The sequence below is a fragment of the Pelobates fuscus genome, chromosome 7 (assembly GCF_036172605.1).
Source record: "Pelobates fuscus isolate aPelFus1 chromosome 7, aPelFus1.pri, whole genome shotgun sequence".
Taxonomy (NCBI): Eukaryota; Metazoa; Chordata; class Amphibia; order Anura; family Pelobatidae; genus Pelobates; species Pelobates fuscus.
The window spans coordinates 25,066,545-25,090,846 of NC_086323.1; the positions used below are offsets into that span (position 1 = coordinate 25,066,545).

Here is a 24,302-nt window from a genome sequence, read left to right on the forward strand (position 1 = left end):
CATTTTTTTTCAAGCCCTGTATAAAATATATTAAAAATAACTTTAATCTTAAACTTTGTTAGGGCTGTTATACCTACAGAAGCAGCAATGTGGTCCATATATTTATCTAAGGAAACGTAACCCCTTGGTTTCTTTCTATTGTCAATTGCTGGCTTAAAAAGCTCGAGAATCTGCGGAGAATTCTGCCTTCTTTGAGAACCATTGACACTCTGTAGCTACATTTTAGCTAACCCAAATGAATCTGTTAAAAACAGATAATGTTGTGTGTAAAGAGGAGCGTTTTTACACCTTCCTCTGATATTATTAGCCTGTGCCACCTCTAATGCAAGCGATTTGGCCATGGCATACTGGTGCTGTTGTCTGTGTGATCAAGTTCCTGCTTTCATCTAAGTTCAGGACTCGACAGGAGATGACAGTTACAAGAGTCCTGTGGCTTCTCCATTTAATTAAACATGGAATCTGAGGGTACCCCTGCATGGCAACGGAACTGCAACATGGCTCGCTCTGCGTGGCCCCGCTACAAACCCCTGGAATTAATTTGACATGGGAGGAGGCCACACCGTGATGGAAATAGAAGAGATGTACACTGTCATTTATCAGATAGACTTCAGTTTATTTCATGTCACATTTAATGAGAAGGCGTTAATTTGTCTTTTACAAATAATACACTAGCTTACTGATTAGAATCAGAGACAAAAGGGAAAAGAATAAAGATGGATTTATGGGGAATGAATAAAAATAAAGATTTAAAGAAACCAAGACTTTTAGGTTTATTTAGTAAAATGCAGTAAATTGAGAACAGAACTTGTACAATTTATATGAACATAAAAAAAAAACCAAGCATTAAAACGTATATGCGGCTAGTCTTACATAGGCAATCTGGCCCAGTAAATAACTCATTTGCATAATTACTTATATATGTGTGACATCATAGGAGTCAGACACCTGATGTTATGTAACGTCTCAGGAAGTTACGGAAGAGAAAAATAAACATGTGGAAGGGGAAATATTCCCTAAATCACTAATAAACTCCTTATCATGTTTATGCTTTGTCGGACTGTGCACGTAGCAGTGTGTACTGTCTAAATAAGTGTATGTGCATAGAAGGGTGTCTTGTCTGAACGAGTGGCTATAACGGTTTGTGTCACTGTGTGCATGCTTTGTCAAAGTGTGTGCGTCAGTGTCGTTATATTATGTGTGTCAATGTGTTATTTATGTGCATATAGCAATGTGTATACATGTGGTATTTAATAAAGGTTGATATCAAAGGAAAATACCAGCCTTTGCATTGCTGGTATTTCTGCAATAACAGCACCCGCCAGACAGCCACATTACAAGCTGTGCCAGTAAAATACTGGCCAGGTGGCAACCCTAGCTACAGAGGGATAAACTGCAGTGCTCTAGAAAGCGAAAAGAATAGCAACTGCAGTTCAAAGACAGGAGCCATTTCTCAAGTACTTTAAATACATTTCTAATCTTATACCGCTGGAATAACATTTTTGTATTTAAGACGACCAACCTGAGACCTACAGAACGGACTTTGTGAGGTTCAAAATTCTGCCAGGGCCAAGTTTTACAGCTGAAATAAACATCTTATGGACATTAAAACAGACGCCAATATAGAGCAAATAAGCAGCTCAGCATAATGACAATAAATAATGAATAAAACTCTTTGCTCTAGCATCATACTCCGTGCTAAAGGGGTTAATATCACGGCGGCATATCACTGCTCGGTCATGTTCACAAACAACCTCTAGCTATGACACAAAGCAGTGCTGGTATAGTGAATGCTAAATGGTTAATATCGGGTTAGAATAAGACAGCCGTGTAATGATCACACCAGTCTGCTTCCACTCGCTGACTGACAGCATGGCTGGCTCCTTGCTCTGTTTAGAAAATGTCAGAAACTGACCTAATGATCCTCTCAATAAAATTCTGCAAACATCAGGAACCGAGTGTTTATTTCCAACAGTTGCCGGCATCAGGTCAGCAGAGTTTGACACTTTTGTAAATTTCCTTCCTAGTGTGGTGGCTTTGCGTGAAGTGGAAGGTGAGACTCCCTGTAATTACTCACACTGCTGGAAAGGAGAAGAACCTGCAGCCCTGACCTCCTAGCGTAGAGACGAGGACAGGCACCAACGAGCATGCAGTGATTTAAAGGGACGGTGGATGTCGTTGGGCTATCCAACTGCGAGTGGCTGTGATGTTATGGTTAGAAATCCTGTGCCACGTAAGGGGGAAATACTGAATGATTTATTGGTAGGAAAATGCTGTAAGAAGAAGATTTTATATTTAACCATGTCTGCCTTAACAGGTTGTTTCATGGAGGGAACTGCGCTGGGCTTGTTTAATCTCTCCAATGACAACAATGCAAATAATTTCTACTGCGGTGAAAAGTATACTTGGCAACTAAAGTATTGCTACGTGTACCCCACAGGAATTGCAACTTACTAACATTGTTAGATAATATTTGTACCTGTACAATATTTTTAGAATCAGATGCTTCTCGCAGAGGAGTACTGAAGAAATACCAAATCCGCCAATAAAATGCTTCTGGATTGGAAGCATAGAGAAGAACACCCACCCACCTCCCTCCCCCCACCCCCCCCCATAGGATGCAGTTAAACCTTGTATAAAGCAATAGGATGCTTTATACAAGGTTTAACTGCATTTATATCTTGAACAGACATTCATTATGTATTATTATTGGTATTTATATAGCGCCAGCTAATTCCGCAGCGCTTTACAATATTATGAAAGGGGCTCAAACAAGCTTACAGTCTAGAGGAGGTGGGGTACAAATACACAACAGGGCAGTAAGGGTGACAGCCACCAAACAAGGTGGAACACTAGCAGAGCTGGAGGTGAGAGTGGAGTGTGGCTCATTAGGAGAGCAAGAGACAGATATGGACAAGTATAGATAAGACACTCTGGGAGTCCATAAGCATTTCTGAACAGGTGTGTTTTGAGGGACCTTTTAAACAATTGAAGACTAGGGGAGAGTCTGATGGGGGTAGGCAGGCTGTTCCAAAGGAAGGGAGCTGCCTGCAAGAAGTCCTGAAAGCGCGAGTTAGCAGTAGGTATTGATTTATTACTTACAATGTACACAATAGTTAAATACTGTGTTAATTTTATTAGGTGATAAAAACCAGGATGGAACATAGCGTATAGTACTGGAAGAAAATAGCGGATATGATTTAGACATTAAATGGCCGCTCAGCACACTTGCCCTAAGCCCATCTTTTGCGTGCAGTGTAGTATGTGTGAGCTGCAATACAATTTATTTCTTACAAATGGCACAGTAAGAATAATAAAGGCAATGAAAATAATATCGTCACTTATACAGCTCTTTTTATCCTGAGCTCACAAAGCGCTTTACACAGTAATGAATACACCTTCTCCGTTATTACTGCTTCCATTTTTATTTACCTCTGCTGGATGAGAGGCTTAGCAGAATCTCTAGGATTTCAATCTGTGACCTTCCGGCTGTTAAGATGTTCTGGAAACCTCACCCACCCTGTCTGGCATTTAGTGTAAAATGCAATATCTATTTTCTGCTTACAGTTAAGGAAAGACGCAGGGAATCAATATACAGCATCCAGTCCTTGGCACAGTGTTTTATTGTATTTAACGGTTTGCAGAGAAAAGGGTTTGTTAAATCCCCTCTCCATGCTGATCTCGGCGATTGATAAATTAAAAATTAGATATTAGAGCACAACCTTTCTGAAGAAGACAATTGCTCGCTCTGAAAAAGCTCCCATTCCATTTTTGTTTTATAAACCTCCAAAATAGTCTGCCTCTAGGACAAGTAAAGCATTAACCTCTTTTTGCACGTAACTGTCACGATGCAACAGATATGTCAAATGCAGTCTGAATATGGTACAATCTCCTTGTTCACACCCAATCATTTACACACATCTACAGGATGAATCCCCCCCCCCTTCCAAATTCTTACACTTCATGCCAATATGCGCTTTCTGTGTATGTTGCCCACCATCACTCAGATGCCTGCAATCTCACATTAACTCTACATGTGCTGGAAGACAGACTGGTACCAGTTGACATGCTGGTTGGACTTTCTACCTTTGCACAGAATGGAGACTCATTAAACCAGCACTGGAGGCAAGCCACCCAATTGGCATTCATCTGGTGCTTGCCTGGTTCCTATGAAACCTGCACAGGCCGGTCTGCCCCTAGTAATCAGACACTATGTAGCATGCCTAGGGGACCTTTAGGCAGTCTATAAACTGTCACGGCTTGGAACAGAAATTCTGATTTCAGACGTAAGCCTGTAAAATCAGCGGGTAGATTAACATTTAAACAGTTTAATAAGTACGTTCTCAAAACCATTTCATTTTTGCAGGTAGAGGTGAATGCAAACAAATAAGCTCTGGATGTCGGCAGCCGTATTATGTGCAAAGCACGGTAAAAAGCAGATACAAATGTCAGGCTGAATACTCCATCCTGCACTAAACTCTCATCTAATGCCATCTGTGTGCGGAGAGCACAGCTTCCATCAGGGCTTACAGACGGCATAATAACTGTAAGGATGATATTCTCTATTTTCATCAGCTTACTGGATCTGCGCCTTCACATCACAGACCTCAGAAATCCCTCTTATTGTCTCTCCTTGTTCGGTTCTGCTAGATATTAGACGGAGCAGCTCCACTCCAACGAATGATGTCTTGCATGGAACAAAAAAGGCCACCTATTACGTTAACACAACAAAGATAACCTTTAAGGCTAATGAAATTTTAATGTTCGGTTAGTTGTTTACAAGGAGCCTGTGAAACTAGAATTTAGCAGCTTGGGGCAGGGTCGCCTCAGAAATATGCGCAAGAGACTCAACCAACTAAACTAGCAAACATTCCAATTGTCCATTTCAACTCACTTTCGCCCTTTGAAAAGTGCACATGGTATGGGCAGAGTGCCAACACTGGGGGTTTTTATTCACTTAACAACACAAATCAGAAAGACCACAACAAATTCACTTTGCTCAGCTCTGACATTTGCCTGGTTCCCTTATGGCGGGGATACAAAGCACCTTGGTAAGCAACAGTTATAGTTCAGCAACAGCAGGCGGGACCTACCTTTTGGTGACCACTATCTTAAGTGTATCTAAACTGATGCAGCAAATCACTCTAAAAGCTAAATGGTGAGTTTCCTCCAAAGAGTTTTCATATCTTGGTCTTCGTATTTAGTGCGCCCACCCCAATGTCTTCATTGAGATGGAGTTGAAGGACTTGAAAACAATATTCTAACAAATAATAAATACTCAGAAAATATTTGCTAATGCGTGAACAAAGCACCACAAATTGCTCCCCTGACTTGATTTGTATAAGCAGCACTAACGATTCCTGGTTTATTACTTAAAACAATTAAAGTACTGTGTGGAAGTTATCGTACCCGAACACACACAGTTCAGCTCCCGAATGGGGACACCACACCCCTGTACCTCATTAAAACCTGGAACATCGATTAACACATACGATTGAAACTGCAAAGGAAACAATTGAGTGCTTCCCTTGGGTGGCCATTTTGTCTCCCGAATGCAGGTAGCGGGACGAGGTTGAACGCCTGGAACCCTTTTCGAATAGACGACCTCGCAAATGTCAGAGAAACTAACACTACCTGCTCTGTGCTCTGAACAGCTAGGAGAGCACTCTTCAGGAGAACGAGAAAATCAACCAGGGGAAGCATGCGCTCCCTGAAAGCAAGGGAATACCTTTGACGGTGTTCGAACAGGAATCCCCGAGCGGAGACCGGCCGTGGCACCAATTTCTATGGAACTGTTTTGGGCTTCAACCTCGTGGCTGGCTGGTCAGAACTTTACCCCGGTGGCGATTCTATTTTACCGAACGGATCTCAGCTTTATTTGGCCAACTTGGGCGCTCAGATCCAGGCTATGCGGTGATTTGACACTTGTCCTGTTGATATTGGGGTTACTTTTCGGGGATTGTAGATATATTGTATATGTTTTCTGTAACAGAGATAATGGAGTTACCGTTTTCAGATTCAATTATCTCCTAGAGACAGGGATGCCAGGGAGTGGCTTGCTATATTTCTGTACGGAGACCCCCTGCTGTGGGTCTGTGTATAAATTGAACATATTATGCCTGAATAAACGAGATGACTCCCAGAACTATGTCTCATCTAGTTACTGGGGGAATACGAGCTTAATCACACAACTAATTCAGTCTGCTACATCCTGCAACTAAAATATAACTTGCAAAATCAATAACCTAATACAAACATGCACAATATCTGAAAAGTCTGTTTGGAGCTACTGTTTAGAAATGCACCTACAATGCCAAATACTGCACATAACAGATTAACTACACACCTGTTATCTATTTAATATCTGTAACCTTCGACCTGTGATGTTTATAAAAGAAAAGAAAGCAGAGTGCGATTTTTGTTATGCGAGATTAAAAATAGAGCTCATCTTTCTTTAATTTTACTAAAGTATTGATTTCAAGGAATCTGCACTTTTATAATGAGCTACGTTGCATTTGGCGAGTACCCTTCCTTATTTGTTTTGAGTACTTGCTGCCCTGTTGTGTACTTGCTCACAGTGAGTGAAATATTCTCACAGGGATGCAGTGTATCTCTATAAGAATCATACTATTGGAGCAGGGGAGGGGGGAATCTATCAAAGGACAGGCTAAGAGGAGGTCTGGCATGGAGGGAACATGTCATGCGTCATTGCTTGTCTGTTTTCAATATGCAACGTAAGCTGACAATAGACAACAAATATGCACAGGTTTAACATTAGCTGGCCCAAAACTGGCACTGTATGGCAAGCTGGGTTAGGTACTTTGAAACTTAACACTTTAAATGATAAAGAAAAAAAAACTGCATGTCTTGGCAAATAAGGGTTAACGTATGAAGGAAAGGTGAAAGCTAAAATGACACTTTGCTACAGAATTTTCCCTGTGCTAGAATTGAATTACATTCATCATTCCATGCACAATAAACAGATAGTGACAGTAGAAATGTACGGCTTGGAGATTTTCACGTGGGACAGTCATTTTGTGGCTGCTCCACCCACGCCAAGCTTGTCACAAAGTGTTACTGTAATCCTGTAAGAATGCTTTCCTGGGCGCAGGTGAAAACTACATGTTTAATGCTCAAGGTCTTTCTGGGTAAAAAAATGTGACAATCTCAAGTGTTATTCAACTCTGTTACTGCAGGCTAAACCAGTCCGTCAACAAACCAGGTTTATAGCAAATGATCTGTGTGCAAAATGGGCGTTTCATTTTTATATAACTATTAACACTTTGGTGAAGATAAACCATTACATAAAAAACGGCCGTATTATCTGGGATATTCTCAACGTCAAAGTGATAGATAGAATAGAAAAACACAGGTCAAGAAGCTGTCACCAAAGCAAAATAATCAAATGTTTCAGTACTTAGAAAATATTCCCTCTATAAAAAGAAAAAGCTCCCATTTTTAAACACATAAGTTAATATTGTTGCAGGGGACTTCTTGATTAACTCGGGTTTCTTGGAGACAGCTGTGTTGAGCCCTAATGTTTGTGAGCCCAGGACACAAGTGAAAACGAGAGCAATCTCAATGTATCCTTCCTTGTAAAATAGATTATAAATAAATACATTTGGTCAAAATTACCAGAACGAGTCCTAGAAGTGTTTGTTACCAATCAAATTAAAACATAACTTTTGTTACTTTAAAACCAAAGTCATCATGACAGAAAACCACATGAAAACCAAATAAATTGTTACAAAAGAACAGCTAGGAAAAAAATAGATACAAAACATTCTGATATGTATCTGTAGCAGACCTGATGTATCTAACGGTGTAGCAAGCTTGATTCAAATAATAAATCACACTATGGTACAAAGCTGAGAAAACGAGTCCCCTCAAACAGGGAATATATTTATTAAGAAGATAAAATATTAGGAAAAATCTATTATCAAAAATATACAATTGCCAATGGGACAGAAACCCTATACACTGCACCTTTTCATACTATGCGCGATTTGGCTGAAACAACCAGAGTTTATTTAAGATGTCAGGCATTTGCTTGTGATGCAAGAATTTGTTGTAATAAACCTACACAGGCTGCGCTTCTGACCAAAAGGGCTTACAGAACACTGTCCCATAAAGCAATAATAAACTAAGGGATGAACGGTTTTTATATGTATGCATTAAGGAACAAAACACATACATGCTATAGTAAATGGAAGCGTTCATTTTAAATAAAACATTAGAATTGCATTCCTTTAAAGAAGAATCGTGCAGCAATCTGAAATCAGGAAAACTAAAGTATTTTTTTAAATGTCAAATTCATGTATGTATTCATTTTTTCTTACACAATGAATCATCTATTTATAATATTATTTTATAATAAATGTAAAAAAATAAATCACACAAAGGTAACCATAAAAAGGTCGAGTGCAGATCCAATTTTACATTACAAGGCACAGCTAGGTCAACTCGTTCAGATCAAAGCAGCTGGCTATTTAGCCATAGTAGATGAAAACAAAGATATGGTTAAGTAAAGAAAATAATGATCAATAATAACAAAAAACAATGATAGGGAGAGATAATCAACTAGAACCTTGATCAACAATTATGCTGTTCGTTTGGCATTAAACAGATAAAGTATGGGTTTCTCAGCTGGATCGGGCATTCTATGGGGGTTCCTGGACTTCTGCCTCTAAACTAGGTGTTCTCTGTGTGGGGTCTGCGGCTCCCCTTGGCCCCATAGGCGGTGTAAGTGGCAGGCCCATGGTATTTAGAAGGGCCACCGGATGTTCCTCCGCTGACAAAGTTAGCACGGTATCTCCATGGGGTACCACCAAAGTTCCCAATGTTCCCCATCGGTAACTGACACTGTGTTCCCTTAACAGTTTTGTGACTGGTAGGAATCTCCGTCTGTCCAACAGTACCGAGAATGGTAGGTCATTGTTCATTTTAATGGTGTAGTCCTCTACTTTTATCGTGGGACGATTTGTGGAGCGAGCCAGGATGGCCGTTTTAATAGAAATATCGCGGGTAATGGCTATAATGTCCCTGGGTGCATCTGCAGGGGAAGTTGGAGCTTTCCGTATATGGAGAGCTGATGTCATTGGCGCGGTTGTGCGGTCTCCTTTCATCCCCAATTCTCCAGCCACCTTGTTTACAAATTCCAGTAGAGCTTCTGGGATGACTCTGGTACCCATCTTATCCTGATGTTTCTCAGACGGTGCCGCGTTTCAAGGAACGTAACTGTGCGGGTGAGATGCTGGATTTGTGATGAAAGTGTTGCCACCTGGGATCGGGTCTCCGTCAGTTGACCCTCCTGTTCTCCCTCACGGGATTCCACCTCTCTGCATGTACGCCAGCTAGGTCCGCCTTCCATACCGCCCGGAGGTCGAGCAGGAGCTTCTTAATATCCCCTTTCGTCGATGGAGACGTGTCAGACTCAGTTCTACGGTATACTCCACTCTGAGCGCTCGGGCCGGCAGAGCTCTCTTCCTCCTGTGAGTCCTCCGACTCGCTGGAGCCTTGTGGTCTCCCGTGCACTATCTTGGTCAGGGCCTGTTGCTGTGGCCTTTCAAAAGACCAGCGTATGTCGGTTAGGAGGGAGCCCTCCACCTGTGCCAGCTTCCTGTGTTTTCTCCCCATCTTTGGGGGGGGGGGGGGGGGTTCAGGGTGTTAATTGTTTAGGTAATTCCAACAATTTCCATGGCTTTTCAGTCAATTTGTGTAAAATAGAGCGGGAGCTCTTCTTAGATACGTCTGATCTGTTGCACAGCTAGCCACGCCATTTCAGAAAGCTCACAAATTATTATTTTTATTAAGTCCACTCAGCCTCTCTACCTTTGGGAGAGCTGGAGTGGATCCCTTCCCTGGGGTCTAATGTTGCCACCGTCATCTTCATGCTCTTCCAGCACCACTCCCTCATGGTTTAGTGATGTCAGGGCCGGAGTGATGTCATAACCTCTAGGCGTGTGAGGGAGCAGTGCTAGAAGATCATGAAGATTACAAATTCCTCGCCGCCTGCCTTCATTCTCCACTCCAGACAGCATATTTGGGCAGAGTAGGCACCTGCCGGCCAGCTCCTGGTATACCCTATACTTGTGGTACGTGTACCCCCCTATGCTATTGCATATCCTATTTCCTATTCATGAAATTAGAATTGGGTAAGTCATCATTGCTATAGAAATATATTACATTTAAAAATGTAGATGCAATTTACACATTTGCAACAAATACAGAAATCACTATTTACCTATCTACTATGTAATAAAAAATACATTAAAGTTGCATTTGCTCAGGCATGCAACAGCAGATCAATCCTTCACAGACCAAGAAGAGTAATTCTGTCTGTTTTCCCCCTTGTATTCTATAAATCCATGTCCAGCAGTAGCTTAAGAAATGTAGCTTAGTTCTTAGTCACAGTTCCACTCATCTGATGTGATGATTGGAACTGTCCAATGAGTTGACAGCAGCCATACCTTCGCTACTTGACTGTTTTGTGAGTGGCTGTGTACAGCTTCTCTGCGTGCAGTCAACTGCGGCCTTTGTGGGAACATGCTCACAACTTTTTTTCTATTATGGGGCAGGGCTGGGTCCTCATACAAAAACCAATACAGTTGGCTGGTGTGGTTACAATGCTTTGAGTCAACTTAAAAGGCAAGGTCAATTGTCCTCTGAATAACCCTTTTGTAAACAGGTGTGACAGAAGTTCAAATTCACATTTAGGCTGAAAATTACATTATTAGCTTACGTATTTACAAGATCCATGTTACTAGTGTACTGAGGCTCAGGGATTATTGAAGTGTACCCCGACACAAAACACATATTTGTTCATTTGAAGATATTCTTAATGGATGTTGGAGGACACATTCCCAGTCCTCGGCCAAACCTCATGCAAGCTTTTGAAACATCACAAAGATACACTGTTTTCTTACAGCACAAAGCATTTCTGTTGATCGTCTTGTGGTTTTTATGAACTACATGTAACTATAAAGAATACGGCAACAGAAACCAGTATTTGTATCCTGTTAGCAATTGTTCGACTTGAAAGGGACAGGGATTTGGATACATTTTCATGTTGCACTGAACAGGCAGGAAGTAATAATAATTGATTTGGAACCATGGGATTTCTAACCTGAAATAAAAGACTAAGCCACAAAAAGAAACATTGATCTTTCTCATGCTCTTGCACACAAATAAGAAAAACAAACTAATTATTTAACTCGAATGTTACTACTTCGCAAAACAAAAAGGATTTCCAGTTGCGCAAAGATTTAGTTGATATTTTACTAAACTGTTTACTCCACCATAAAAATGGATTTAGAAAGTGGAATTACCATTTAAATACCATTTTTAATTTTTAAATACACAAATAAAAACCTAGTAGGTTTGGGCAGACTAGATGGGCCGAATGGTTTTATCTGCCGTCACATTCTATGTTTCTAGTACTATCTACTCCCACGTAACGCTTGGCCACAGGACGATATACGGGAAACCAAATTTGGAAAATGTCATTTTGTATGTAATTTTTTTTTATTTTATCATTTTTATTTTTGTAGTGCTTAGGAATACAAGTTTACATCAACATAGCAATGATAGTCGACGTATATAAATCGCAGTGATAAAACATGTCAAGCTGAGAGACGCGCACTTTTTGTGTAAATTCAACACCAGGAGTTTAACATTCATGTCTAACTGCTATATGAAGTAGCGTTAGAAAGACATATGGTGTAAGAGAGACATGGGTAGTACTAGCTGCTATAATAAAATAAGCGGAGTATAGCGGTGTGCCTAAAAGCTATTCATTTGAGATAAGTAGTAGCTATATCTTAATGAGGTCAATGGATTAGCCCCTGACACATGCTGCAGACTGTTATGTTAAGCTAAAATAAAATTAAACAGAAAATATGTTGTATTCGTGTGATAAAGAGGCCATCAGCCTAGGAGAGTTCTAGTTGGTGTTTGGACAGAGTCCTGCCTGAGGCTCCCTGAGCTTCCGACCCACACAGTGCGGGGATTGGTCTTTCTGAATCCGGTAGCTGAACCCTCCATAGTCGCCGCTGTATGGGGTGCTCTTATGGCAACAGCCCGCCAGAACTGAGTGCAGATGATTTTCCAGGCATCAAGGAAGCTCTCCCTTCAGCTCTGCACTGTGTCCTTCAGTAAGGTCTGCGGAGGTGTGCTGGTCACAGACACTTGAGAAACTCTGCCCGCTGCTCTGCTTTAGGATGTGAAAGCGCCTGTGTCCGTGGTATCAGGGGCTGTTGTGGTGGGGACCGGGAGGACCCCCACCCGTTCAAAGGGGGCAGGGGAATGTGGCTTTCAAAGCAGTGTGCAGGGTCCAGCCGAGGAGGTCGGCTGCAACTCTCAGCTGGTCCCGCACTAGGCCGCAAATCGAGTCTATCGGAGCAGCGCTGCTACAAGCTGCCATGTGCTCCACCAGAGTGCTCACCGACACCCGAACACCTCTAGGCATCAGCTCAGCGCAGATCAGTAAGCTGGGTATCTTGATTGTTGGTGTTTAACCCAATATTTTGCGGAGCTTGCGCGAAATGCGACCGTTCGGCATGGCTGTCAAGCCCCGACCCCCCCATTTTCATTGTGTGTCATTTTAATGTGTTGATTATGTAAGAATTTCTATGAGTATTTGCTATATTCCTAGCATAAGAATGATAATACTGTACTCATAATACAGGTATTCTATGAATATTTTGGCTACAAGGTTAACGGTTAGTTTGTGTATTACTTCCCTCAACCTTAACTCGAAAGATGCGGGGGAGTAAAAACTAACAGCTTCTCCAAAATGTTCTCCCTTCTACTATAATGTAATTTATAAAGTTATAAAGTGGTAGGTACACCTGTTACTGCCAAGGAAGACAAACATACACTGTATACCTGCTGCATTTACTGTACCTCCCTCTACTGTAATGTAATCTGTAAAGTGCTGATTACACCTGTTAGCGCTATATAAATTAAATATACACACTGTATACCTGCTGCATTTACTGTACCTCCCTCTACTGTAATGTAATCTGTAAAGTGCTGAGTACACCTGTTAGCGCTATATAAATAAAATATACATACACTGTATACCTACTGCACTTACTGTATCTCCCTCTAGTGTAATGTAACCTGTAAAGTGCTGAGTACACCTGTTAGCGCTATATAAATAAAATATACATACACTGTATACCTACTGCACTTACTGTATCTCCCTCTATTGTAATGTAACCTGTAAAGTGCTGAGTACACCTGTTAGTGCTATATAAATAAAATATACATACACTGTATACCTACTGCACTTACTGTATCTCCCTCTATTGTAATGTAACCTGTAAAGTGCCGAGTACACCTGTTACTGCTATATAAATATAATATACATACACTGTATACCTACTGCACTTACTGTACCTCCCTCTACTGTAATGTAACCTGTAAAGCGCTGAGTACACCTGTTAGTGCTATATAAATAAAATATACATACACTGTATACCTACTGCACTTACTGTACCTCCCTCTACTGTAATGTAACCTGTAAAGTGCTGAATACACCTGTTAGTGCTATATAAATAAAATATACATACACTGTATACCTACTGCACTTACTGTACCTCCCTCTACTGTAATGTAACCTGTAAAGTGCTGAGTACACCTGTTAGCGCTATATAAATAAAATATACATACACTGTATACCTACTGCACTTACTGTATCTCCCTCTAGTGTAATGTAACCTGTAAAGTGCTGAGTACACCTGTTAGCGCTATATAAATAAAATATACATACACTGTATACCTACTGCACTTACTGTATCTCCCTCTATTGTAATGTAACCTGTAAAGTGCTGAGTACACCTGTTAGTGCTATATAAATAAAATATACATACACTGTATACCTACTGCACTTACTGTATCTCCCTCTATTGTAATGTAACCTGTAAAGTGCTGAGTACACCTGTTACTGCTATATAAATATAATATACATACACTGTATACCTACTGCACTTACTGTACCTCCCTCTACTGTAATGTAACCTGTAAAGCGCTGAGTACACCTGTTAGTGCTATATAAATAAAATATACATACACTGTATACCTACTGCACTTACTGTACCTCCCTCTACTGTAATGTAACCTGTAAAGTGCTGAGTACACCTGTAGCGCTATATAAATAAAATATACATACACTGTATACCTACTGCACTTACTGTACCTCCCTCTGCTGTAATGTAACCTGTAAAGTGCTGAGTACACCTGTTAGCGCTATATAAATAAAATATACATACACTGTATACCTACTGCACTTACTGTACCTCCCTCTGCTGTAATGTAACCTGTAAAGTGCTGAGTACACCTGTTAGCGCTATATAAATAAAATATACATACACTGTATACCTACTGCACTTACTGTACCTCCATCTACTGTAATGTAACCTGTAAAGTGCTGAGTACACCTGTTAGTGCTATATAAATAAAATATACATACGCTGTATACCTACTGCACTTACTGTACCTCCCTCTGCTGTAATGTAACCTGTAAAGTGCTGAGTACACCTGTTAGCGCTATATAAATAAAATATACATACACTGTATACCTACTGCACTTACTGTACCTCCCTCTGCTGTAATGTAACCTGTAAAGTGCCGAGTACACCTGTTAGCGCTATATAAATAAAATATACATACACTGTATACCTACTGCACTTACTGTACCTCCATCTACTGTAATGTAACTTGTAAAGTGCCGAGTACACCTGTTAGCGCTATATAAATAAAATATACATACACTGTATACCTACTGCACTTACTGTACCTCCCTCTACTGTAATGTAACCTGTAAAGTGCTGAGTACACCTGTTAGCACTATATAAATAAAATATACACACACTGTATACCTACTGCACTTACTGTACCTCCCTCTACTGTAATGTAACCTGTAAAGTGCTAAGTACACCTCTTAGCGCTATATAAATATAATATACATGCACTGTATACCTACTGCACTTACTGTACCTCCCTCTACTGTAATGTAACCTGTAAAGTGCTGAGTACACCTGTTAGCGCTATATAAATAAAATATACATACACTCTGTATACCTACTGCACTTACTGTACCTCCCTCTACTGTAATGTAACCTGTAAAGTGCTGAGTACACCTGTTAGCGCTATATAAATAAAATATACATACACTCTGTATACCTACTGCACTTACTGTACCTCCCTCTACTGTAATGTAACCTGTAAAGTACCAAGTACACCTGTTAGCGCTGTATACATAAAATGTATATGCACGGTATAACTTGTGCACTTGATGTACTGCTAAGTACACCTGCTAATGTATTCCAAACAATCGAGCCTCATTTGTTAATGCATGTGTGGCACTTGAACAGCTCTGCCCTAAGCCACCATGATATAAAAATAGCTTCTATCAAAGCTTGCCCTTCAATCCGCTGAGCAAGAAACTGTTCTCAAAAGTCTTCTCTAAGATCATAGTTCTCTTGATTTATATTTTCATGGAGAAAATGAATAGCTTGAGTGAGAAGTTCAATCACTGATTAAAACAGTATGCAACGTGGCACTAATATGTTTGTAATGCACAAGAAATAATGTAACTTACCCAAGCTTCCCCTTGGTTTTATTGTTTATTCCCCACAATTGAGGAATTTGAGATTTGGAATGTATATACACAGCTGAGTATGGCCTTTATTCTGCAGATCACAGTGTGCATTGTAAAACCACTAGGACTTACATTACAGGTTAGGAACGTTAGTCAATAGAACCTTCACTGTCACAGGCACAGAAAGCAACAGATAAACATCCCCTTCTCGCTGCTCTCCAATTACTGTAAAACTGTGTACCCTGCAACAACTTTGGCAACTTTTCAAAGATATCTGCAGCCAATTACAGAGCGTTAACAGAAACTGCAAGACTGTGGAGAGGATTAGGCTTAAGAAGATCTGTTTTCCTAGCAAAGCCGCTCCCCATCGGATGAAAGGTATTAAAAAAGGTGTTGAGTTAGTATTAAAACAAATATTCATGCATTAAACTTCTTTCTAATGCTTGCTACAGTTTTAGTCGTCTATAAAACAAACATTCACTCAATCTGGCAAATCATCTAAGTGCAGTGTTTTAAGGGTAAAAGGTTGGAGCAGGGCAAATGTTCTGGCAAAAGAGATGGAATATGTTAACCTACTAGTGAGGTAGCAGTATGTTCTTCTACGGTCTTTAACTAGACAGAAGAAAGGTAACAATACTATTGTGCTAGACAGAAGAGTTCTACTATTTTCTTACCTAGATGGAAGAATGCTTCCCTTACTCTCCTGTTCTAGGTGGAAGAATGCTTCCCTTACTCTCCTGTTCTAGATGGAAGAAGGTTTCAATTACTCTCCTATTCTAGATGGAAGAAGGTTTCAATTGCTCTCCTATTCTAGATGGAAGAAGGCTTCCCCTGCTCTCCTATTCTAAATGGAAGAAGGCTTCCCCTGCTCTCCTGTTCTAAATGGAAGAAGGCTTCCCCTGCTCTCCTGTTCTAAATGGAAGAAGGCTTCCCCTGCTCTCCTGTTCTAGATGGAAGAAGGCTTCCCCTGCTCTCCTGTTCTAGATGGAAGAAGGCTTCCCCTGCTCTCCTGTTCTAGATGGAAGAAGGCTTCCCCTGCTCTCCTGTTCTAGATGGAAGAAGGCTTCCCCTGCTTTCCTGTTCTAGATGGAAGAAGGCTTCCCCTGCTTTCCTGTTCTAGATGGAAGAAGGCTTCCCCTGCTCTCCTGTTCTAGATGGAAGAAGGCTTCCCCTGCTCTCCTGTTCTAGATGGAAGAAGGCTTCCCCTGCTCTCCTGTTCTAGATGGAAGAAGGCTTCCCCTGCTCTCCTGTTCTAGATGGAAGAAGGCTTCCCCTGCTTTCCTGTTCTAGATGGAAGAAGGCTTCCCCTGCTCTCCTGTTCTAGATGGAAGAAGGCTTCCCCTGCTCTCCTGTTCTAGATGGAAGAAGGCTTCCCCTGCTCTCCTGTTCTAGATGGAAGAAGGCTTCCCCTGCTCTCCTGTTCTAGATGGAAGAAGGCTTCCCCTGCTCTCCTGTTCTAGATGGAAGAAGGCTTCCCCTGCTCTCCTGTTCTAACTGGAAGAAGGCTCCCCCTGCTCTCCTGTTCTAAATGGAAGAAGGCTTCCCCTGCTCTCCTGTTCTAGATGGAAGAAGGCTTCCCCTGCTCTCCTGTTCTAGATGGAAGAAGGCTTCCCCTGCTCTCCTGTTCTAGATGGAAGAAGGCTTCCCCTGCTCTCCTGATCTAAATGGAAGAAGGCTTCCCCTGCTCTCCTGTTCTAAATGGAAGAAGGCTTCCCCTGCTCTCCTGTTCTAAATGGAAGAAGGCTTCCCCTGCTCTCCTGTTCTAAATGGAAGAAGGCTTCCCCTGCTCTCCTGTTCTAAATGGAAGAAGGCTTCCCCTGCTCTCCTGTTCTAAATGGAAGAAGGCTTCCCCTGCTCTCCTGTTCTAAATGGAAGAAGGCTTCCCCTGCTCTCCTGTTCTAAATGGAAGAAGGCTTCCCCTGCTCTCCTGTTCTAAATGGAAGAAGGCTTCCCCTGCTCTCCTGTTCTAAATGGAAGAAGGCTTTCCCTGCTCTCCTGTTCTAAATGGAAGAAGGCTTCCCCTGCTCTCCTGTTCTAAATGGAAGAAGGCTTTCCCTGCTCTCCTGTTCTAAATGGAAGAAGGCTTCCCCTGCTCTCCTGTTCTAGATGGAAGAAGGCTTCCCCTGCTCTCCTGTTCTAGATGGAAGAAGGCTTCCCCTGCTCTCCTGTTCTAACTGGAAGAAGGCTCCCCCTGCTCTCCTGTTCTAAATGGAAGAAGGCTTCCCCTGCTCTCCTGTTCTAAATGGAAGAAGGCTTCCCCTGCTCTCCTGTTCTAAATGGAAGAAGGCTTCCCCTGCTCTCCTGTTCTAGATGGAAGAAGGCTTCCCCTGCTCTCCTGTTCTAGATGGAAGAAGGCTTCCCCTGCTCTCCTGTTCTAGATGGAAGAAGGCTTCCCCTGCTTTCCTGTTCTAGATGGAAGAAGGCTTCCCCTGCTTTCCTGTTCTAGATGGAAGAAGGCTTCCCCTGCTCTCCTGTTCTAGATGGAAGAAGGCTTCCCCTGCTCTCCTGTTCTAGATGGAAGAAGGCTTCCCCTGCTCTCCTGTTCTAGATGGAAGAAGGCTTCCCCTGCTCTCCTGTTCTAGATGGAAGAAGGCTTCCCCTGCTCTCCTGTTCTAGATGGAAGAAGGCTTCCCCTGCTCTCCTGTTCTAGATGGAAGAAGGCTTCCCCTGCTCTCCTGTTCTAGATGGAAGAAGGCTTCCCCTGCTCTCCTGTTCTAGATGGAAGAAGGCTTCCCCTGCTCTCCTGTTCTAGATGGAAGAAGGCTTCCCCTGCTCTCCTGTTCTAACTGGAAGAAGGCTCCCCCTGCTCTCCTGTTCTAAATGGAAGAAGGCTTCCCCTGCTCTCCTGTTCTAGATGGAAGAAGGCTTCCCCTGCTCTCCTGTTCTAGATGGAAGAAGGCTTCCCCTGCTCTCCTGTTCTAGATGGAAGAAGGCTTCCCCTGCTCTCCTGTTCTAGATGGAAGAAGGCTTCCCCTGCTCTCCTGTTCTAGATGGAAGAAGGCTTCCCCTGCTCTCCTGTTCTAGATGGAAGAAGGCTTCCCCTGCTCTCCTGTTCTAGATGGAAGAAGGCTTCCCCTGCTCTCCTGTTCTAGATGGAAGAAGGCTTCCCCTGCTCTCCTGTTCTAGATGGAAGAAGGCTTCCCCTGCTCTCCTGTTCTAGATGGAAGAAAGCTTCCCCAGGCTCTCCTGTTCTTGCTGGAAGAAGGCTTCCTCTGCTCCCCTGATCTTAATGGAAGAAGGCTTCCCCTGTTCTCCTGTTCTAGATGGAAGAAGGCTTCCCCTGTTCTCCTGTTCTAGATGGAAGAAGGCTTCCCCTGCTCTCCTGTTCTAGATGGAATAAGGCTTCCCTTGCTCTCCTGTTCTAGATGGAAGAAAGCTTCCCATACGCTCCTGTTCTCGATGGAAGAAGGCTTCCCCTGCTCTCCTGTTCTAGATGGAAGAAAGCTTCCCATACGCTCCTGTTCGCGATGGAAGAAGGTCTCCCCTACTCTCCTATTCTAGATGGAAGAAGGCTTCCACTACTCTCCTGTTTTAGATGGAAGAAGGTCTCCCCTGTTCTCATGTGCTAGATGGAAGAAGGTCTCCCCTATACTCATGTGCTAGATGGAAGAAAGCTCTACAGTGGGTTAGGCGGTATTCTTCCTACCAGTTTGCTAGCAGCAGCCCCACCATACATTTTAAGGTAAACTGTATAATGTGAATACATATTTAGGATCAAAACGTTGTGTATGTGGTTATTACAGACACAGGTTCTATCAGAAGAACCTTTACATAACAAGAGAATATAGACTTTGTTAGTTGAACAGAAGACATTAGAGGGTTTTTAAATAGACTAAATTAATGTTTGTGCACATATATTTGTTACAATCTTTACAACTGGTGGTTCCCTGAAATCTCAGCTAGTAGTCAGTCTATGTATGCCGATGGTTTGGCCATCTCCAGAGTGAGGCCAGCTAGATGGCTGCAGGTAAGGAGGACCTTACCTCATCCTTGATGTCTTCTTGCTGCTGTGCAGAGAATATTTCCATTGCGGAGATTAATCTCATCATGAGCTCATCCACAGATGTATTTCCTGGCAACGAGAGTCAAGAATTAGTAGCAATATGGAAGACTAAACTAACGAAACCTAATTACATTGGTCATTGACAAATTTGGTGAGACATTCTAGATACAGTTTATTTGTACATCCTAAATGGTGGAGGTAATAAACTGGATCACTAAAAATATAGCTCAGATTCGGATGAGATCAACAACACCCCCAGCCAAAAAGAGCCATAGCATTCATTAATGAGGTTCAGAACAAAAGAGCTAAACACAAGAGGCAGCAATTGCTCATAGCATCTTCCTTGTAAAAAAAAAAACGTCACATGAGCTGCATTGAGAAGTCTGTGATTGGATAGGCTAGGTAAGTGTGTGTGTGTGTGTGTGTGTGTGTGTGTGTGTGTGTGTGTGTGGGGGGGGGGGGGGGGGGTGAGGAAGGGCTTGCAAAGGATGCAGACAAGAAATTGACAGGTTTTCATCTGTATAGATCTACTAAATAGTGATGCTCTCAACCTATCAGTGGCGCCCAGTTCGAGGCTTTCTAACTGAAGCATCGGACATTGAACAGAAATGCAGGGGCATAAGTGATCGTTGACTGGTTTCCAGACATTGGGGTAACACCGTTCATTAAAAGTTTAACCCCTTCACATAAGCCATCGCTTGTGACCTTCTCGCATTATAACTTTATTACAATGAAGTTCTTTGGTGCCCGGAGTGGTCCTTTAAAGAGCCTCCAGGAGCCTTTTTTTTCCCCCTTCTACATTGCCTTGGAGATTTTGACAAGACAGCTAGTCATTTTTTCCTCAAATGGACCATGTCTGCTTCAGACTTAAATCAAATAGGGAATTTTCCTAGTGACACTGGTTTCATATTCACACCGTTAAAGACCCTTAGTGTAATTCCAAAATTACGGACTACACCATAACTACTTTGCTGAATTGGACAAAACCAGGTCTCTCTCACTAAAGTTATGTGCTGCTATGGTGAATAAGACAGGAGAGGAATACCATACAATTGATAAGGGTGCATGGCGTTTCTTGAAATTCCAAGGGCTCATATAAAAGAATGTTGCCTTCATTAAAATTGCAAAGTTATTTCATAAACATTTAATAGGTCTTTTAAAAATTAATTATTTTCTTAAGGATTGATCCCTGGAGCAAATATTGGGTTTTAACAGCAACAGGAGATAATACTAAAAAAAAAACGATTATGTTTTGCGACAGAATAAAAATATTTTGCCAAAATGCATAAATGAAGTAGATAAATAAATCAACCCAAATTCTAGAAATTTTAATTCCAGGTTGTAACAATGGAAGATATGGAAGTGGTGTCCAAAGACGAGGCACTTTATTTTTATTGCAGAATGACATGTAGGTCGCTATGTTTCTTTGAGAGCAGTGAGCAAGGATCTCAATATGGTCTTGGCCACAACCTGCTGACTCCACAATGAGAGAAAATAGATGGGGAAAAAAATTTGATCTTTTGTGAACAATTTTAGAGATCTTTGCAAATCTTAAAAACATGTCCCTACATGGGTTTTCGTCATCACACTGCATGCACAATCCAACCTCTAAATCTCATTAAGGCCGTGAAAGGTTGCACACCTGTAGCCAGTTCTCTTAACAATTGTTGCATTCCTAACAAAAATCACATTTCTGAGTTTAAGCTGCAGAAAGCTTGATTTTCTGTAAACTAACAAGGACTTATTTTGAACACTATAGAAATGTTAAATAACTCGTCAAATCCATAGTAATTATATAAAACGAAATCACTGGCTATATAGTGCATTAAATGCATTAACAGATATTCATTGCCTACAACAGAGGTATAGCCATGATCCGAACGTAGGCTAAATTCAAACTGCCATGATCCCTTGCCGTGCCTGCCATAGCCTGGTGGGCAGCATAGGAAATATAGCTGGAAAATGACAGGTATGCCAACACGATCATACTATTCTATAACTTTTAATATTGGATACCACTTGCCACACACATTGAGCAGCATTCAGTACCAGGGAGGACTGGCATTGTTTAACAAACAAATAGCCCAACTTGAAACACACTCCAATCCCTTTCTAGATTTTATATAAAAATGTTTTATACAATCAAGGCAGGAACTAGAACACAATAATACCAAAATACTGGACATAATGTATTTTAGTATTGTGAAGTAAGGCAGCCGCCCATAATCCTAAACATCCTTGTGGCCCAAGGTACAGCCGTGCCCACCTTGCCAGCCCTCTCCTGATTGGGTACGATGTTTAATGGATGTGGTTGAAAGATCATTATGTGATAAATTAGTGTTTTAATAAGAAACACCATAAATAACAGTATATTTAATAACATTTACTTACTTTCACTTTGTTTTGCTTAAAGTTTTTTTTTGTTCCTTATTTGGTTCTATTTAACCAAGACCAATGTGTTCTATACTTTTAAATCTCATCAATACAATGTATATGCATACATACAGCATATACAATTTCAACATAAACCATAAATGTTAACAGGCTATCAAAATTGCAATACAAAAATACAATTTAACCTATACAACTTGACAATCAAACTAGTACAATGTATAATGCACATTTAATGCTCTATAAAGTGACACTCGTATTTTAATGAAAGATGTCTTTCCAATGATAGTGTGGCAACTTCTTTCCTCTTCTAACTCTCTTTTGCTCCAACGTAAAGGACCACTATAGGCACCCAGACCACTTCAGCTCAATGAAGTGGTCTGTGTGCCAGGTCCATCTAGGGTTAACCCTGCCTGCTGTAAATATAGCAGTTTCAGAGAAACTGCTATGTTTACATATGGGTTAATCCAGCCTCTAGTGGCTGTCTCATTGACAGCCGCTAGAGGCACTTCCGCACTTCTCACTGTGAAAAATAATACAATCTCATTGTGAATCTTTATGTACGTCTCTTAAACATATTCCTCATACACTTTTCATGGTCTATAAAAAGTCTTCAAAAACAAACATACCCTACACTCCCAAACTACATGACTTTATGGGATAGCGAATTTGGCCTTAATCTGGATTTTTCATGTACAAAGCATTTTATATTTCTTGAAAACTACAATAAACATTTAGATATAAAAAAAGTTTGGTAACTTACTGCAAGCCTCACAAGTGTCCGTATTTAGGGGGACCGTCCCTATATTGGACCAAACTCCCTCTGTCCCTCTTTTCTATCCTAATGTCTCTCTTTAAGAAGAGCTCAATATCGTTTGTGTGTCTGAGTGTATAACAGAGCTCCACAGCAATAATACTCCCAGTAATGTGACAGTGTATCACACAGCTCCACAGCAATAATACTCCCAGTAATGTGTCTGAGTGTATAACAGAGCTCCACAGGAATAATACTCCCAGTAATGTGTCTGTGTATAACAGAGCTCCACAGCAATAATACTCCCAGTAATGTGTCTGAGTGTATAACAGAGCTCCACAGCAATAATACTCCCAGTAATGTGTGAGTGTATAACAGAGCTCCACAGCAATAATACTCCCAGTAATGTGTCTGAGTGTATAACAGAGCCCCACAGCAATAATACTCCCAGTAATGTGTCTGAGTGTATAACAGAGCTCCACAGCAATAATACTCCCAGTAATGTGTGAGTGTATAACAGAGCTCCACAGCAATAATACTCCCAGCAATGTGTATTTAAACTATAATACATGTGTTTAGAAATCAATCTGTGTAATAATATAACAAATTATTAGTAAGTCACTTAACATTTCTGAGAAGAGCCCTGGCCCTGGTCACACCCCCACTTTATCCATTTAAAATGTTGGAAGGTTTTTTAACTATGAAATCTATGTAATCGGAGGTCGCAAAGACATTCAGTTTACACAACACTACTGCAGAACATTAATAATGTACACTAGCCCAGGGACTCCAATTTGCCCATTTGTGTTTAAGAGCTCATTGCTAGGTCTCGCATGGAATATCACGTCTTCTGAAGGAGATGAATGACATCATGAATGACATCATAGATCGAGTGATGACTTAAGATGCTCAAGGATGTGCTTTTACTAAACAGAAAAAATGTTCCATACCTTGGATGACATTCAATACTTCGTTAGATGATCTTTTCCCCATTATTATGAGGAAAAGTGGAAACTGATCAGTCTTCTGAGACCGGACTGTCTGTGCTACCACACTGCCAAAATGTCGGGTACATAATGTGAGGAACCTGAAAGACATTGGAAAATAATTGTTAAAAAAAACTTGTTATATAAAGATTCTCCCCTTTGATTCAATGATGTCTTGGTGAACATATCCTATCATTACCCTTCTCAAGGATACAAACAAAACAGAGACATTCTGCAACAAAATGTGATGTCAGAGTCTTCGCCCGCTCATAAATAAATAAAATCGGACGATTACATGAAAATGAACTCTAACCCACAAATTGTTCCTTTAAGAAAAGAACATTATGATATATAATATATACACACTATACATAACATCCCATTCCTTAAAAGTTTCAAGTATTTTAAATGAAACACACCTTTTATTTTCCACAACGGTACAATAAGCAAACATTTGTATTTATATCATGGAACATAATTAAAATCCTTCAATGTTTCGAAAGCAGATAAAGACACAATATATATCACTAGGTAAGAAAAAAATCGCAATGTCCTATTGTGTGCATT

The 24,302-nt window shown here is 41.1% G+C and overlaps 1 protein-coding gene across 2 annotated transcripts in view; it reads right to left on the bottom strand.

Moving 5' to 3' along the window:
* The window catches only part of FAF1 (Fas associated factor 1), a 241,721-nt gene that overhangs the window by 25,204 nt on the left and 192,215 nt on the right, over window positions 1-24,302 (bottom strand). For both annotated transcript variants that reach the window (XM_063427802.1, XM_063427801.1), the window contains exons 14-15: window positions 23,700-23,836; window positions 19,585-19,673 (exon numbers count right to left, since the gene is read on the bottom strand). In XM_063427802.1, the coding sequence (XP_063283872.1) occupies window positions 19,585-19,673; window positions 23,700-23,836 (226 nt within the window). The remainder of the gene's footprint in view (window positions 1-19,584; window positions 19,674-23,699; window positions 23,837-24,302) is intronic.